At 40.2% G+C, this 18,996-nt stretch overlaps 1 protein-coding gene across 1 annotated transcript; it reads right to left on the reverse strand.

The window, feature by feature from the left end:
- Positions 1-7,164: 7,164 nt before the first annotated feature.
- Positions 7,165-8,898, reverse strand: LOC111218026 (G-protein coupled receptor 183-like). The gene is made up of 3 exons (XM_022740111.1): positions 8,550-8,898; positions 7,765-8,279; positions 7,165-7,685 (listed from the first exon to the last, which is right to left on the reverse strand). The coding sequence occupies exons 1-3, from the start codon at positions 8,896-8,898 to the stop codon at positions 7,521-7,523; spliced, it is 1,029 nt and encodes a 342-aa protein (XP_022595832.1). The 3' UTR covers positions 7,165-7,520.
- Positions 8,899-18,996: the final 10,098 nt, after the last annotated feature.

The following is an 18,996-nucleotide window of genomic DNA, read 5'->3' on the forward strand; positions in this document are numbered from 1 at the left end:
CCCTTTGTTTGTTTGTTTTTTTCTGTACATTTATAGTTTGTTGATATGCCTATGGTTTTACAGCTGCTGTCAATACTCCCAGTCCGATCGCTCTGTGATTCTGCTGGCTGAATTAATCTCTACCACAAAGTTGCAGTAAACCCTCTAAATGTCACGCAGTGTATTTACGGTGTACCACTGTGTGCTGACTACATGTTGATGAACGGAGCATCACATAGCGTGATTACAGGCTTGTCCTGTTTTTCAATACACAGTTAAGATAAGATTGCAACAGTGGCACAGGAAACTTCTGTGGCTGTTGTTCTTTAGAAAAACATTGGTTAGGTAACAAAATTGAGACTACTGACGTATGGAAGTTTGCATTGCTCGATTTTATTGATAGGATTTGAAAGAACAGTTTACAGCAAATCAGTTAATTAATGAATGCATCATCAAGTATTTCTGTTTTTAGGACTGCAATTATATTAAATAACTGTTTTATGATATTTTCTTTCTATATTTTACTTTGGGTTCCACTTTCATTCTTATGCAGCAGTTTTGGGCAAACATTCAGACCAAATGATGCAACACACAGAATGTAAGGACAGTGACACATTGTTGTTGTGCTGGCTCTGCACTCCAGCACATGTAAAATAAAAAAAATAAAAAGTTATTGGCAACATCTACATCTGATGAACTGTGCAGAGATCTAGCCCCTTTTATACAAAGAGCTATGAATTCTCCTTTAAACCACTGAGAGTGTTACCCGTGCCTTTGCTAGTTTCAGAGCAACACAGTTGTCATTTTCCCATCCAGCACCCACATTGTTTAAATAACAAATACACTTGCGCCCATGGGTGTGTGGGTCTTAAAAATGAGGTGTGGTCAGGCGCATTGTTGGCACATTGCTATCTTCAGCATTCTATCTACTATCTTGAGACAGACATTTGGGCCACATGCTTTAGACCATGCGCATTGGACTGTTAGAATAGAGCCCTTAAAATCAGCACTTTATCATCTTGATGAGGGTTTCATTTAAAATCCTATGTGTTGGTGTACAAACCTTAAGCAATGACAAACATATCACTGTCCTAAAGCTTTGCAACTGCCCTGTCAACGTCTCAGCGTTCATGTAAATGCAGTGACCTTTTACTGTGGATCAGTGGAATCTAGCTCCACTTACAGCGGAGGCGTTGTTGTAATGATTATGTTATCGCCATTATTCCACTTATTGCCGCTGGGCCTCGCCATAAGAATTTGTTCAAAACTGTATCTGGACATTTAAAATATCACATTGACAAAAATATCCTTTTTTCCTCCTTTTATAACATTTTAAAATCATTATCATCTAAAACTTCTTCTCAGAGGAACAGTTCTCTCTTCTGGCAAGAAAAGAGAACTGCAGCTGGTGAGGTTCAGATCACACATACTGGAGTAATGGAGAACAAAAGAGGTCAAAGGTTTGTGTTTGGCACCTGTTTACAGTACACAGTCTTGTGTTGGAACTTCAGGAAGTCACAGGATGGCAGCAATGTCTTAACTGCTCTGTCAGAGGCAAATTCTCCTCTAAATAACTCCTAAACATTTCTGCAGACAAAAGTAAAAACTGATAGAGTTTCTGTCAGTGTTAACCAACTATAACTGCAGCCAACTCCATGTAACTGAAACTTATACTATAGATTGCAAGTCCATACTCATCATCTGAATTAAATTTGAATTCATATAAAAAATGCAAATGTAAAATATTTAACTCTGTACAATAACCCTGTACACTCTGTAACGCTGTATGACATTAGATGTCATAAGGAAAAAGAAAGCAGTTTATTGTATGTAGCTTTCGGCTTTACCTGTGTCTAGTGGTTATGTGGTAACAGCTCTATTGCTTGCCTGACAAAGCATATTGGTTACTTTGGTTTACTGAAAGTAACGGTACCAAACCAAAAACCAGAAAAATCACTATCTCTATTCTTGTGAGCCATATATTAATACATGCTTTTCAAGTATCTCCACACACACAAAGATGAAAGATGAACCCTGACAATTATTTGAACAACAACATTGTGTCTGCCCCACAACAGCCCCATCCCAATCTGCACTTGTCCTCTGTCTCACCATGAACCATCCACCTGAGAAGATATGCAGTACTAGGCTTTCTGCAGGTTTATTCTGAGAGGCTGGGATTGTAAAAAAATCTTTTTAAATTCATACGTCATATTTTAATGTCATTTTGATACTACATTTTTTTGCCTATAGTATTGAAGAAATTAACTAACCCACTTTTAACAAGATCTGTTGACAATAAGGAAATGCAGAATAACACCATGCAGCCTCATCCTGTAACATGTTTGATTGTCATGCTGAGTTTGAGTTTCCTGTCCCATCGACCAACAGGTGATGTTGGGGTTTTAACATGAGGAGGTATCACAAAAAACAACAATTGTCTCTTCATGGGGTGGATTTTTTTACCCAATGTTATATAAATGTTAATATAAATATTATACAAAAAGCCTGAAGATGGTAAACACACACACTGCTTATCAACTCTCAACAGTTGGAAGCATTCTGATGTGATGAAATTACACCTTTTGAACAACTTCTCTGAACAGAGCAAAAAAGAAAGATCTACTGACAGATGTATAATTGTGGTAGTTAATGAATAATTACATAGATGTCAGACATCCTGTTTCCTGTTGAAAACCAAATAAACAACCTGAGAAATGTTACCAATCTGCTCTATAACCACACAGTCATGCCAACGTGTACCCTTCTGGAGATGGCATGTAAATACTGAGGAAATAGCTCATTAGAAATTGCTGGCACTGAGCATTTAAAATGTTGACACTGATACTGAACAATTCTGTCATATTTCCATATCAATATTCTGTTTGGTGAGGGGCAGGCACAGGCAACATTTAGGGTTTGACCTGATGTCAATCTGACAATTTAAAAGTTTGTTTTGCTTTTAAAAGTTACTTCCTCCATTCACATTTCTGCTTAATTTTCATTTGAAATGATAAGGTGTATTTTAAGGTAAACAGTTCTCAAAGGATGCAGCCCTGAGTCGTTCCCACCACCTCTGGGCATCATTTGACAACTTCTCATTGGAGGGGCCATTAGGGGTAGCACAGAAAAGCAGAAGAAGGTTTTGAAAAAAGGAGCTGATGGTCGATGACAGAATGAGAAGGCACAAACTGACTATCTCCACAGTGACAAAGTGGAAATGTTGCAGTCCGACAAAAACTTATGATTGTGCGTCAATAACAAAGTTGACTCCGACCAAAAGGGTACTGAGCACAGACAAGAGTTGAAGTTCAGACAGTGACAAGTGTTCTGTCTCATTATCTTGTGTCTGGCATGAACTTTGATGTGTTGCACTGAAGTTTGGTCTGTGTAAAGGAAAACTAATTGGTTTGTGGTTTGATTAAACATGGGTTGATTTGACTGATACTGTGTGAGGTCATGGTTGTTTTTGCACCATTTTACTTGTAAGTGCATGCAGTTTCTCACGCAGATGAGATGAAATTTCACCATTCTGAACTGCTCCAGGAAAAACATCATATTTCAGTGTCAAACCTTTCCAATTCAGAATGTTGGCACTGGGTGATTCTGCAAATACCAGGATTACTTTCATCATAACAATGTAATTTTTGACACTCAATAATGTGCATGGCAACAACGGCGTGATTGAGGTTAAGGAAAGGTTGTAATTATGGCAAACTGTTGTTAACATGTGTTAGGCAATGTAAACAACTCTGTTGTTAAGGTTGGTAGAAGATGTTGGAGTCCACTATATAGATACTTTTGCCTAAAGTGTGGCTCCTGATTCTCAAGAATGACTCTCGTGAGGATTCTGAAGTTTTGTGCTGAAGATCTAAGGTCTGTTTAGGGGCTGTGAAATCAACCATGGCACCCTTCTATGTAATTTTGAGGGCCAATATTACATGTGCAAGCCTCCCAGGAAGCATTTACAGAACATTGAAAAAAATGCAATCCACAAGGTGGGTTGAGGTGGAGCTCACAAAGAATATGTAGAAGGGTCATCACATCAATAGGAAGGACTTTTTTTGGCCTTATTCTTAGAATCCAATTTATGACAGAACTTAAATCTGCTCTATTCAATATTTTTATGTTAACAATGGATATGGATTGGATATGGATAATGGCTATGTGAGAGGGATCGCACATGGTGACAAATCCACAGAGAGTTATCACTCAACTCTGCAGTTCCTTCCAGCTCTCCAGAGCTTTTTAGCCTCTCTTAATCAGTTGTTTTGGTTTTAGGCCTTCATCTGTTCTGAGTTGACTCACTCTCACCACTGTTGTCAGTGCTGTTTTCAGCCACAGTTCAGCTGTTCTCGGTAAGAAAAAGAAAAGACTGTTTTCTCTCCGCCCATCAGAAAACAGCAGACAGACTAACTTAGATGGTGAATATAGTGGAGCATTCAGCAACTAAAGAGGTGGATAGTAAAACTGAGCTAGATAAAGAGTCAGTAAGTAAACGCAACTCCAAATGAATGTTAATGTTGTTCTGTGTCTGCTCAATATGTAAAGTACAGTTGAACAAAACCACAAACTACATCCTCCAAAATGATCATACAGTTGAATCAACACCTTCCTAAAACAAGTTCAATAAAAAGGGAGCATTATAACCTTCATGAAGGTAGGATTTATTGCACTGTTGTATTACTGCATTAGTTTCAGCTAGATGTACCTGGTAAACTGCCAACTGAGTATATGTCGATGCTTTTAAGGTGTGCTGTGCTGCACCCAAGTGGTCCAAGCGAGTCACATTGTTTATCCTCTAAACCTGCAACTTGCATTTTCAATCAGAATTTTCTTTTTTTTAGGACTTACCTTGTTTTGGTTCTTTTTGTCTCTCAGAACAACTCAGTCTCCTCTGGGTAAATGCTTTTTGTCTTCACAGATGTCATTATCATACCTCTCTACAAGAAACCACTTCCCTTTTGTCTCCAAAATACTTTAAATTGTGCAGTTCAACCTAGTATTAATTATCACTGAAGGCAGTGAAGGAAATGGTATGAAGGAGAGGTTCAGGTCATTTTCACCAGGTAGAACACGATTCTGTCTTTGTCACAATGTTTATGTCTGGGGTACCTTAAAGCTCTGTGTTAGGTCCATTGTTTTTTGTCCTTTAAATATTTACACTTGGCAATATTAACTTTGAATAGGTCATATTAAGTCTTTATGAAGATGATATCCTGATTTATATTTATGTCTCTCCAAAGCCTGTTTACTTTTATATAACTCCTTATCCTTGCAACAACTACCTGCTTTCAGTGATTTGCTTAAGTAAAACAGCCACTACAAGTAAAAGTCCTGCATGAAGAATTCTACCTTATTAAAAGTACATCATTTTAGCAGCAAAATGCAGTTAAAGTAAGTAAAGATACTGGTTTGGTCCCCCTGTCTGACATATTATTAAATATGACATCATTAGATTATTGATACTGGAGCACTTGATACTGAAGATCAGTGTGAAAGCAGCACGTCAAAGTTGAAGCTGATGGAACTAGTTGTAACTACAGGGACACCAGATAAATCTCAGGGGTTGTGAGATGATAAATGGAAAAAGTAAGAAGAAAAAACAAAGTTTTGATCTGAAATGTGACTCTGACTACACACAGCTTTACACACAGAAGCCAAAAACGTTGAAAACCACTGATTTAATCTGTAACAATGTGTCGTAATTTAAAATCGTGTTTTATGATGAATTGTGTAAAATCTTCATCTTAAAAGTAACTAGTAACTAAAGCTGTCAAATAAATGTAGTGGAGTAGAAAGTACAATATTTCCCTCTGAAATATAGTGGAATGGAAGTATAAAGTAGCATAAAATGGAAATACTCAAGTTAAGTACCTCAAAATTGTACTGAAGTAATTGAGTAAATGGATTTAGTTACTTTCCACCACTGCCTGATTTAAACAAAGAAAAGACATACACATTGGCATAACACTGCCAGATGCTGAAACCCTTATTCCTGCATTTCTGTCATTTAGACTAGATCACTGCAATGTCATACAATAGAGCATATAGCATCAATCCTCATCTAACCCAAACCCTGGATCCACATCTCAGGCAGATCTTATTTAAGCTGATACCTATAACATGTGAAGTAGAACCAGATTAGTTTCAGTTTGCGTAGCAGATTTCATCCACTCTCAGATCAGAGGATGTTAAGTTTCTCCTAGTGGTTCCACCTTTGCTGTTTAATAAATATTTTTGTCTCTTATTGACTCAGTAACTGACATTCAAAGACCCTTAAATTAATAATCCTTATGATTTGTTGTGTTTACTTGCATTTGCATTCAGAGTCTTGACAGATAAATGAATTGATATCACAACACATCAGTAAATGTTCAAACCACTACAACTACTTCTTTATGATGCTATTTGCGCATATTTCTTTCTACACAAGATCATAGGGCAGTTTTTCCAAAAACCCAGGAAATGATAAAAGTTAAATTTAGATATGGGACTCTGCACTATAAACAGAAAACCTGCACCTGCTTGAATGTGCAAAACACACACACACACACACACACACACACACACACACACACACACACACACACACACACACACACACACATACATACACACACACAGCAGCTCTACCACAAGATGTGGGACCCAGGAGCAATGAGGCCTGTGAGGGGGAGCAGGAAAGGTGGGTGAGGAAGTGGTGCTGCTACTTATCTATTCACTCCCACACAGAAGACAGATGTGGGTATGAAAGAGAGAGATTCATGGCATGTTCTTGTTCTGGCATACCCAAAGTTCTAGCAAATTCTAAAATATGTAATACTCTGAGGTTCATAGGAATGATGTTTTTGATAGCAGGAGAGGAGACTACAGATTTTTATAATAATAGTTCAATGGTCCAATAATAAACCAATTATATTCACCTACAAAATTTGATAGATTTAGATTTCTGCCTCACTTGATTCACATGTGTTTTAAAACTCGAAGGAAGTGAAAGTTGTACTGCATTAATGACCACAACATTTTTACAAACACACAGAGAGGGAGAGAAACGAGTTCAGCTTATTTATCTAGGTTAGAACATTTCCTTCACCCTTTGCACATACACAACCAAACAGCCTCTCAGGATACAAATATTGATAAACAAAATATTTGACATCGCTGTATGACACCACTGTGGCAAATACATTTTAACAAGAAATGCAAAAAGAATATAAAAAAGGCAACAAGATACATCATCATATAAAAAGAAGATATGGAGCAATACATTTTATACAGTGTTCTAAAAAAAAAAACACTTTAACAAGGAGAAGAGACTTATTGAAGAGGACAGGAAATTAGCAAATTAGAATTTCTCCTACATATGTATATACACAGCTGTCACAACATCTTTAATGAAAGACCTGTTAGTCATTTCTTAAGAAATGAAAACGACAATAAACTGAAATAGGCCTTTTTGGGTTTTACCAGAGTAAACTAGGTCTTTTCTGTGACAATGGTTGTTGGCATGTCTCTTGTAAGCTCAGCTGTGGTTTCTCTCAGGTGTTGCTGCTGCTGTTCTCAGCTGTCATTTTGGAGGATGCACCGGATGTGTACAGATAGTCCTTAAAGAGGCTCATCACACGCTTCTTGTAGGTCTTAATGGCAAAGAAGTAGATGACTGGGTCCAAGCAGCAGTTGAAGTTCATTAGTGAAACTGTGATCTGCAGGGAGAGGATGGATTGTGAAAAGGAAAAACTGATGGTGAATGTTTGAAATCAAATGCAAAACTACAGCTCCTACCTGTAAAGACATCTTGAAGGCCCTCAGTTCCTCACAGGCTGGCTGGTGGTATATCTTCCTGGACATAAACTGCATAACGTTGACGTGGTACGGGCTGAAGCATAAGATAAAGGTGAGGAGGATGAGGAGGATGATGGTGTTGGCCCTATGGTTCCTCCTTGATCGGCCAGTCACAGAGTTCTGCTTGGCTGCAGCTCGCAGCTTCAGGTTGATCTTGGCGTAGCAGCCCATGATGATGATGAGCGGGCAGCAGAAGGAGATGGCACAGGCCAGGAGCAGGAGATAAGGAGTGAAGCGGGAGCCCTCAAAGTTGAAGTACTCCATGCAGGTTCGCCTGTCCTGCCGCTCATGCAGCATGCTGCGGAACAGCAGGGGAGCTATCTGCAGGGATACCAGAGCCCAGACCAGGCAGCAGACCCGGCGAACAACCCTCACACTCCGTAAACACTGCAGCTGGTGTGGATGCACCATGGCCAGATATCTGTCCAAGCTGATGCAGGTCATGAACCCAATACCTGGTGGAAACATGATGGATATGCAATACAGTTTATGTTTAAATCATACAGAACAGATTGGTAAAACAAATGCAGAGAGATGGGAGAGACCCACTCCCATTCTGTTATTGTGACCTATGCAAATGCAGAAGTCACACACATACGTAGCTCAGAATGGAAAAATAAAAGTGTCTGAACCTGATGTACAGATATGGTTGCATGTGGGTAGACACAGATTAAAACACACTCAAAGATATCATAGCATTTTGGAAACAGAAGCACTGATATTACCTGCATATGTATTTGCAAAAAAGAGAAGCGTGGTCAGTCTGCAGAGAAGGTCACCAAAGGGCCAGTCAAAGTGACGGATGTAGTAAATAATTCTGCCCGGCAACGCCAGTGTGAAGAGGGTATCGGAGAGAGCGAGGTTGACCAGATAGATGGAGGTGGAGTTGAACTTCTGTTTCCTCTGACAGATCACATAGAGAACCAAGCTGTTGCCGCACGCACTGATTATGAAAACCACAGAGTAGAAAATAGGGAAAAGGACAACTGCAGCTCTCTGGTAGACAAACACGTCGCAGCTGCTCTGGTTCGGAAAATTTTCAGCTGAGTCCATGGTGATGTTATCAACAGCCATCCCACCTGTCACTCTGAGAAAAAAGGTCACATTGTAAATCATAAATCATCTCAGGCAGGAAAGAAGTGTGCATAAGCAATGGAACAAGAGCCCACTGAGCAATGACTGAAGATCATCATACTGTGTAGAGTACTTACAATAAGAGACGCAATAGCCAAGTTAATTTACTGTTAATGCTGCTGAGTCTTCTGGTCGTGGTTGTAAACTGAGCTGCGATACTTGAAATCACTCTGAAAAAGTTGTATGAAGTGTTCAAATCCCACCTCTCCTTTTTGACATCATGTCTGGCACACTGTAACCCTAGTACTTGATGCTCTGAGCACAGCAGGAGCTTTGTCATTTGACAATGTTGAAACAGATGAGACTTAGAGCCCCTTCAGTAGTTCAGTGTTAACTAAATAGATATAGAAAATCAGAAAAATACAGTGTGTGTTTCATAAAACAATATCATGTATTGTTTTATTGTCTTTTTTCTATTGCACTCTTTCTATTGTTTCACTTGGATCACTATTTACATTTTAATCTGACATCTCTCTCTATATCATCCTTATTAAAAGCTTGTCTGTCACTTGTAAAGGACTTGCTAAGCTCCTATATAAATCCTATTCAAAAAATACCCTATACAGTAAATCTTAACAAATTGATTAATGTACATTTTCATTATATGTTTAGTCGCGGACATTTACATGTATAATGTATTGTTCCATCTGGGCTGTTGGTCACATATGATCTAAACAACTTCATGATGAGCACAAGTGGCTCCCATGCACACACACTCACTGCAAAGTGTTATTGTTACAATACTAACTGTAACTCCAAGCAGAAACCTCATCTTCACACTCTATATATGAACGTGCGTTTGTGTGTGTTTGTGTTTGTGAGAGACAGAGTTCTCTCTAGAACTTTCTGTTTCCATACTGTTGTTTCTACAATGTGGTTTATGATAATGGTCAGTGTGTGATAGTGTTTGTGGGTGAGTTTGTGTGGAGGAGAGACATAGAGAGAAAAAAAGGAAATGCAGATTGTATTAATGTTTGTTTTCTGCATGGACACATCCATTCCAGTGAAGCTCTCTTCCACATACACATGTATGATGATATCCAACAACTGATGATCTGACATCTAACTATAGATGCTAAATGCATGTGCACGTCAATGCAAGTTGCCTTTGACAAAAGTGTCCGTAATGTGACATTACAGTGGCTACAAGTTAATAAAACAGTCCACATATTTACACTAGGAGTGAGTGCAGCATGCTTTTCAGAAAGGTTAGATGAAGTGATAGACTGTGAGGCTTTATATCATGTTCCTGCCTCTGAGGTTTCTTAAGTTTGTACTCTGTGTAGCTGAGGTGAAGGCAGGCAGGCCTGAGGTGGAGCTGATGGAAGATATAGGAGGAAACTGAAGCAATTCTGGTGCCTATAAAAAAAAAGAAGCCTGTTAGAGTGCTGTGATGTGTGGATGAATCACAAACAGTTTGAAGAATGTCACATCTACATTTATCTCAACCACTGAAAAAGATTAAAAAACGTACAGTCTCAACTGAAAAAACTCATGGTGTTAGATTCTGAGAATAGTCATGGTGGTAAGAATGTGGCGACATACGGCTGCTTCAAGCAAAGGAAAAATGCAGCAGCTTCACTTCAGCAAACAAAACACACTCAATTTGATTTGCATGTTGCAAAATGCTTCAGATTTCAGCCTGCAAATCACAGTGAATAGTACCAGCTAGTGTACTAACTGGATACAGAGCAGTAAGGACTAGGATAGAAGAACGGAGAATGAGAGGGTGACAAATGTGTGTTTTGGGACCTAGAAATAAAATGCTCTTTAAGAACTCTCACACCCAGTACATGTTAAATAATGACATACAGGGGGCCGACAGGGTGCTTTCATTATATGTATCTCATAAAAAGGGAACTAAACTATGTGTGGCACATTCACTTAGCAAAACAAACAAGCACTCTGATATACATCGGGACATATTGACTCTCAGTGTGCACACATTCAAATGGGGAAACTACAACAGCTATAGAAATCTTCTCATTCTCCCTCAATAAGAACAATAATAATAATAATCCAACCAAAATACCATTATTTGAAACACAACCTCGCTGGACTGTTGCATTTAAAGAGTGCTGCTTTCTGGGTATGAGGATTCCTGCTATGTGGTTAGTGAGGACCATGCTAGTAAATCTCTGCCACGGATGCTCAGTATGAGTTTCAGTACTGGTGTGCGTGCGTGTGTGTGCAGGAGTCTGGTTACCGTGTTTGCCAGGCTTCTTGAGCTTCATCCCGAGGACTCCATCTTTACTTCAGGGCCACAGATCTTCAAACAACCAACCACATTGACAATCTATTTGCTGCCAGTTAGGTGCAACTGGGGACTTAAAGATACATTATACTATAAATATTACTTACTTACTATAATAATACTTCTTCTTTGTCTTGGTATATGTACCCAGTGAGAACTGTACTGATACTTTGTACATAAGTATTTTCATTGTCATTTTTCAGGCTCCAATCTAAAGCATCAACATTCTCACAATGGATCTGTTATTTTAATGATGGCTATGCACAAAGAAACCACTCTTCAAAGATGATAATAAATAAAATACAAACACAACATAATAACTATGACGCTTTATAAGGATCACTTCAAAACTCAAATTTAATACAATACCACATGTTCCAGTGGTTTGCTGAATCATATCAAACTAGTGCAGGATTAGCAGAACAGTGCGGTTGCCGGGCTAACAGTAGAAGTACAGTAGAAGTGTGATTGTCCACCAAAGCCTCCCAGGTTGGTGTAATTGAAATGGATGGCTGCTGGATAGGCAAAAGGTCACTAATTGTCACCAGTCAAATGCGGTTATAATACAGCTCGCTTAGGTCACAATAAGGGCTTCATGTAGACAATGTCACCTGCAGGTTCGGAGCCTGCTGCACTTCAGGCCTACATTTCATGCTCCATTAATTTTGCGCACAGAGTTAAACATCTCGTACCATCTGAAATGGTGCGCTGGAAAAGGAAAAGACAGTCGTTTGTTGAGCGCTCACTGGGGTGCCCTGAGGGTCTCTCGGTGTTAAATACTGCAGGAGCACGAGAGGACATGGAAAGAAGGAGATGATCATTTCTGCTCATGCATGCCCTCCGCTAACGCCCCTAAATCTGCTTCAGCGGTGTCCATGCATGTAGTGGTTTTAACTGTGAATATCATGGTTTACGAAAGGAACATCATTGACTCTCACCTTTCTATTGACCTCAAAAAATAAAACATGACATCTGTACATCTGTATGGTGTTTTGCATTCTGTCTTAATCAAGTCAAAATGATAGCTAAAAATATGCTTTTTATTTTTTACAGCATAACTCATATATCACACCAGCACCACGAAAAGTTAGAATGGCGCACGTGGTAGTGTGTAGTAGTGTGTTTGTAGTTTTCTGGGTTGATGGGTGTGTGACATGAAAGGTCTTAGGAAATTGAAAGTGACGACCCAGCATGGAACATGCATGGAAGTCACTTCTCAGAAATGTGACCTTTTTCTGGTTGTTAAGTCAGGGGTGGGCTAAAAAAAGAGGGGAGGGGAAGGAGAGGGGGGGGAACAAACTGATTTGAAGAGAATTATACAATCGTCAATGGTGAAACTGCAGCCCATAAAAGAACACCCCAGAAGGCATATCGTTTTAAAGGCACCCTCATGGTGGAGGGGGACCAGTGGTGTGTTGGTGAGGCAAACTGGGAACGACTTCTGGTGTCTACATGTGTGGAATAGCCAGCATGGTTCCGCAAATGGTGCCTAACCAAATTTGGGATGTTTTTCGCTGCCAAAATGAATTGTGTATGAAACTTCCCCCACACAGTTTACATTTCAGTCTGGTTTATCAAGGACAACTTCGCTGTGCTGCTGTTGACCCATTCGGCAGCTAAATAAGAGCGTTGATGGCGTGCACTGATGCATTAGGGCTTTTTAGTAACAGTGATATTTTTACATGTACAAAGACATGCAAAAAACACAGCAAACCAACCGAAAAGCAAACGCACCTAAACAAAATAAAAAGTATGTATGTATACAGTTGCAATTCAGAATTCCAGAGTTAACTGCTATAAAACATAACACCACTAGAGGGTGTGCAATCATTACAAATCAGACACAGAAAAGAATCCAGCACTGATAAAATCAAAGAACAAAATTAATTTGACCAAAATGATTCAGGGTTAAATTAGTTTTTTATTAAAATTTTACATTTCTGTGTTACATTTTTTGTATTATACTGTTTTTACAAAGTCAGTCTAGTAGTGTTAAAATTGCGTGCTTGTGTGCATTTGTGCATCTGTGTGTGTGTGTGTGTGTGTGTGTGTGTGTGTGTGTGTGTGTATAAGTGGACTGCTGGACATACCGCAGGGGACTCCTGCATTGTCAGGGGGCCTCATGTGGCTCGTGTCTGTTCTCATCATCACCATCTCCCACCATGCATCAGCCGCCGCCTGCCCCGCTCTGGGCCTGTCCCTTGCTCCACCACGCTCGCGTGAAGACTCTCCGTTCACACTTTGCTTCACGCTTGTCACCTTTACTACTGATGAGCTACTTGTTGTTTTTCAGCTAACACCTTTAAACCCATCGCTTCACCCAGGCAAGTGCCCTGCTCCACCCCGCACGCCTCATTTGATATATATGAAAGCATAAAACGAGAGCAATGAGATGAAGAGAGGAAGTGCTGTTGCACTGACTGACTGAGGCAGTGTAAGTGTGAAGAACTGTCGTTATATGCTGTCACAGGTGTCTATGGGTGGCATCTTAGAGAACGTCTACACTCCCATTCATTTCATAGCGAGTCTTTCTTAATCTGGCATGTCTAGTGTTGCTGGTTGTGAAAAACACACGCCAGCTCACTGGGCCTGGTGTCCTTTTGAACTGTCCATGACTTCACACCCATCACCATGTTGTGAATGCCATCCTTCTCCCAGAAAGTCTCATGGTACATAAACTCATTGGTATAATGGGCTCATCACACTCATACACACCTCACCAGAGCACCCACAGATGTAACCCCTGATTGGCCTGCACCCACACTGAGGGATTCAGTGCTTTCTCGATTGCTTAAACTTGAAAAAGTGATTGAGTTCAGTGACTTTTAGTGGTCTGATCATTGGTGCCAGAGGCATCATTTTTAATAGGCTGCCTCAGAAGTTGCTCTGGGGTTTTGGGCATTTCATCAAAAAACCTTGGGACAGAAAAAGCTTTGTTGTAACTTCGATGATGCAGCATTTAAGGTTACACCACTGCAAAACCAAAACATGGTGTTACTGTCATTTAATGATGCTGTAAAAAAAATTGTTTTAAAGTACATTGAAAGCATAGAGAGCGGTGCATAGCAAAAATCTATGTTTAAAAGTTATTTCTTACAGTGTTCAGTGCTGTTTTTACAAATCATGTCACTGTATTTCTTAAGTGTTGTGGGTTTAAAAAATAATTAAGCTTTTGCTATCATAGGAATTATGAGTGTGTGCACTGAAACTGGTCAAAACGGAAAATGATTAATTCAGGGGTTTGCTTCAGGTCAACAAAACATGGATAAAACCATTTTAAATCAGACATTTCTTATGAACTAATATTCAAAAACACAAACAACTCCTGACTAGAAAAATCATGGATGGCACACTCTGTACAGCACTCTACTATTTTAGGTGTGGTGTAAGCTTAACACTTTGACTTGCTTCACATAACATCCACAGAGCTGCAGCAGCTGCTACATTTTTGTATGAAACAAAAATGTTCATATTGCAAAAACAAAATACTTGTAATCCTACACGCACAGTTCATTTACAGTGTTTACTATGAACCCATGCATATATTGCATATATTGAGTGCTGAATTTTGAATGGTTGAATACTGAATAATGAATACAGGGCTGAAATTGTACTCAACACAAACAAACCCTGATAGTTATAATCACAGTGAGAACAAAACACATACAGCAGTCACAGACAGATGACTTGCTTTCAGTCTGATCGGCTTCATCAGTTTTAGATTGCTTTGTTATTAAAAATAAAGTGATAAATTAGTGATCCTCCTGTCAACTTAACTCCCTCCCCTCCGTAGGTGAAGCAGAGGTCAGAGGTCAGTACAGCACCCCTGGGGCTGTTAATGATTTAGTGAGTTGTTCAGGAACTTTAAAGCAGCATTTTTTTGCATTGTCTTTAATCTTAATGTTATTGTCTTCCACTGTACATACAGTATATGATCCCGGTTTCTATTTGTGCCTTTGTGCTTTCTGTTTGAATTGGTGTTCAAGGTTATGTGTGTATCTTATGGTCAGTGTTTCACTCTGTTGTCAAATGTATTGAAGCTTAAAGTGCAGCAGATTTTTAACACGTTGCTTCATGACCACAGTGTGTAAAGATCAAAACCCGTGAACATAAGGTCAAACAAAAGACGTCCCAGTGACTGCTGTGTTTGGTCACTGTTCCTCTTCACTGCTGTTATACCCCAATATGTACATACTGCACTTAAACAAAGCCTGTATTCATCTGCGGCCAGTGGCTCGGGCTGCGTGTGAAGATGTGGCCTTGTTCCGCGGTCTGTGCCGTGGCAGGTTTTCAGGTCATCTGAGGCGATGTGCATATTTTGAATGTCATCTCTGCTGTTGCATTATTGTTTTATTCACAGAGCATGGACTAATTATTTCAACAGCTCTCTTCATTGGGGAGTAGACTGACAGTTGCCGTCATTGGAGTGATCAGTCTGTTTCTTGGACTCGGCTGAGGCTATTTGATGTATATTAACAATAATTGGTGCCACCGCCACAATGATGTTTAGTAAACCTTTGTGCTATTTTCCAGGAGGGTGCCCATGAGGAATTTATGTGTAGCTGCTCCGTCTGCAGAGACGCCCTCAGAGTCAGGACAGATGGGAGGACTGCTGTCCTCTGCAGATCAGAGACACCACGACCTAATCATCATTATCACCTTAAAGGACATACAGTCTTTCTCAATGTCTTCTTGTCTCTTCTGATCAACAGAAAGGGTAATATCCACCACATACACTCCAGTGTCATTACTGTTACATTTCATCCATTGAATTACATAGAGTGAGTCAAAAACAATGTGGCATTTGTTATTCTAAACCAATATAAGAGCTGTCATTTGAGATAGAACTTACCCATCGTGTTTCTGCGACATCCAAGAGTCATATTCATCAACAAATTAGGTTTAATGACGATGTGGGTTGTAAAAAGATAATGAATTAAGAAAAAATATATGTTCTGCATAAGAAATTATATGATTTGTTGCGATTACAAATGAACAAATGTCGATGAATGAAAGTAAAATGTTTGAAAAAACCTACAATATCAATAGCAGTTTGACAAGAAGATTATTTAGGAGGGCAAACATTATCAAGTTAATGTGATAGAAATTGCTGTCTTTTAAACTTTTTTTGCTGTTTGTCAACTTTGTGTCATTCATTATCATTCTAGGTGGCTGACAAGACATGTTTGCGTGTGTTTGTTGCTACGTTCGATTCTGTGGTTTTATAGAACATATTAGTTTGTGAGGTTCCATGTAATCTGGCAACCAGCGCTGATGCAGTGAGGTGGCAGTGTCTCGAGTTCCAGCATCTAGCAGTGACTCCAGCAGGTTTTGAGTCTGCCAGATTCTACAAGTGAATGAGAGGCAGATGTGTGGTGACAGCACTACGCTCATTAGTCCGAATCAGTGTCACACTGTGACAACTGGCCAACTTGAGGCTTCTCTCGTCACTCAGTGCTTACTCCATTCAGCCAAGACCAGCTCGGACTCTCCCAGACCTCATTTGAAACTATTAACTGTTCTGGCTTCTCTCTTTTGCCTAAAACAAGATCTTTTAGGTTAGCTGTCTGCTACACTGGAGAAACTCTTTTTTTTAACATCCCTTGAATACATAATCTCCAGCCACAACATTCCTCTGAATCTTTAACCAACTCTTTCCCCACACCTAACTTTGACCCCCAGTGGTATCCCTGCCTCTGACCACTGGTCAGCCCCTGCTTCTCAATCCCAGCTGTGTGGTCAGCTCTGGCCCCTCAGGACCTCCGTCCCTGGGCTGAAGTTGTGATATCTATTTCAGTCCGCTAGAGACCAGACAGCCGCCACTGTGGCTCCAGAGAATTCCCTGTCCAGTGATTATTGATGGTAGCACTCCGTTCATATGCTTTAGCATCTCCTGTGTCCAAACTGCTTAGCATCTGATGGGTCGCTCTAAGCCATTAAGGCCAGTTTGCAATTATAGATGTGTGGCTGCTGGACACAGAAACAGATGTGCTTTGATCTATTTACGGTACGGTGGACGGGGGGCTCATAACAGCTTACTTCCATGCGTGGGTCAAATCACGCACCTCTGACATCCCTTGTCTTTCAGTTCACTTGACATGCACTTGTGTTTTTCAAGTTGTGTGATGAATGGGCATTAAGAGAGAGCAACGATAGCAGCTGCTACGTGTGTGTGTTTGTGTGTGTGTGCGTGCGTGCGTGCGTGCATGCGTGCCTGTGTGTGTGTGTGTGTGTGTAGATGTACGTGTCAACACACATACATAATCAAGCGTATGTGAATGCACTCCATGTGTGTTTATGCCTTTTTAAATCTGCATGTGCCAACCGCCACCAAGCATGTGTGGATGGAAATTTGGACAATCCTTTTGCACTTAAAAAAAAACAAAAGGGAACCAATTCAAGCCCCATCTGTTTAAGCACTGAAATTCACCAAGGGGCAAAATAGTTAGTGTTGCGGTACAATTTTAACGCCTTGTCTCCTTTTTTCCCCCTCAGCTTGAAGTGCTTTGGGTGGTGAAAAATGGAAAACAAATGTTCTGTTGACAGCTTTCTTATGCCCAGGGTGTGTGAGTATTTATATCATAAAGGTGCCAACACATCCTGGTTTTACAGGCTGACCATCGCTGGGGGGAGAAAAGAGGGCGACAAAGGGGGGTTATCCTGTAGCTCATTCTGGTAATTACTAGATCAGTGATGAATAGGCCTTGATAAGCCTGTGACAAATTAGCTTACAACTAAGTCTGCTGTGGTGTGAAATTCTTATTCACTGCAAAAGAATTTAGCTTTATAATCAAAGTGGGACATCTACAAATGGAACCTGCTGATTGCATGTTGGGTCCTGGTGTGACAGCAGCACGCTTTGGACCTGGACGGCATTAAGACTGGGGGCATGGTGGGATACACTGCAGCTCATGTGCCGCTTGGGGCTGAGTAATAACCTAAAGTTTTAAGCAGAGCATGCCTCAGTAATATTCAGTTCCACAGCCATTTTTCTTCCCCGTCACTTGTCTTATTGTCACCACTTTGCTTGTATTAAAAATTCACGGGTCACTTGTATGGCATTTAGTGCTTGTCTCCAGTGTACTGCGTGCCCCTGCTAACTAGTCAATTGTGACCACTTTTCACAGCAGCAGCAATGCCTTGGGCGAACTGTGATTTCATAATGTTTATGGTGTCAGTGGCAAGCCTGATGGGAAAATGGTAATAACCCCACAACCAATATGAATAATGAATGAACTCATATCATTTCATAAATCAGATGGGATGTACAGCATATGGAAATAAGCAGGCGGATTCTTGCTCGGGAGCCTCAGTGTTAAATCAAAACGCTAGATTTACTGCCACAATACTGTATCCTGTATGGTATAGCCCGCAGCATGCCATGAGAACACCGTCTACTGTACCATCACAGAGGTGCATTCAACAGAGTGCACAGAGGGAGTCCAACATTGACATTGTGCTGTGAGCAGATCTGTCCTGAGGTGAACCGTGTGTACACAGCTTTAGGTCCTCTCTGATGTAGGTGTTTCTCGATCTGCTAGTGTCGTGTTACGAGGCCACCATCCCCACTGTGGGTGTTCCGCGTCAGTGTGCTGAGAGGAGTACTATTGGGAACATTCATTCATAAGCTTGCATTCAGCAAACTGCCCACATTGGATTTGTTAGTACTTTTGCATCCTAAACTTTGTTGCAGCTCATGTTTGGCTTTGAAAGTTGCATCCATTCAAATGCAACTAAAGTAAACATGTTTATTTGTTGAAAAAAAAAAAAAGAATTCCCCCTAC

The sequence above is a fragment of the Seriola dumerili genome, unplaced genomic scaffold (assembly GCF_002260705.1).
Source record: "Seriola dumerili isolate Sdu_G_001 unplaced genomic scaffold, Sdu_1.0 BDQW01000052.1, whole genome shotgun sequence".
NCBI classification, from domain to species: Eukaryota; Metazoa; Chordata; class Actinopteri; order Carangiformes; family Carangidae; genus Seriola; species Seriola dumerili.

Coding starts and splice junctions, on each gene's coding strand:
- LOC111218026 (XM_022740111.1), bottom strand. CDS start 8,898: ATGGCTGTTGATAACATCACCATGGACTCAGCTGAAAATTTTCCGAAC. Junction 8,280..8,549: donor TTTTGCAAATACATATGCAG/GTAATATCAGTG, acceptor TGTTTCCACCAG/GTATTGGGTTCATGACCTGC. Junction 7,686..7,764: donor CCTTCAAGATGTCTTTACAG/GTAGGAGCTGTA, acceptor CTCTCCCTGCAG/ATCACAGTTTCACTAATGAA.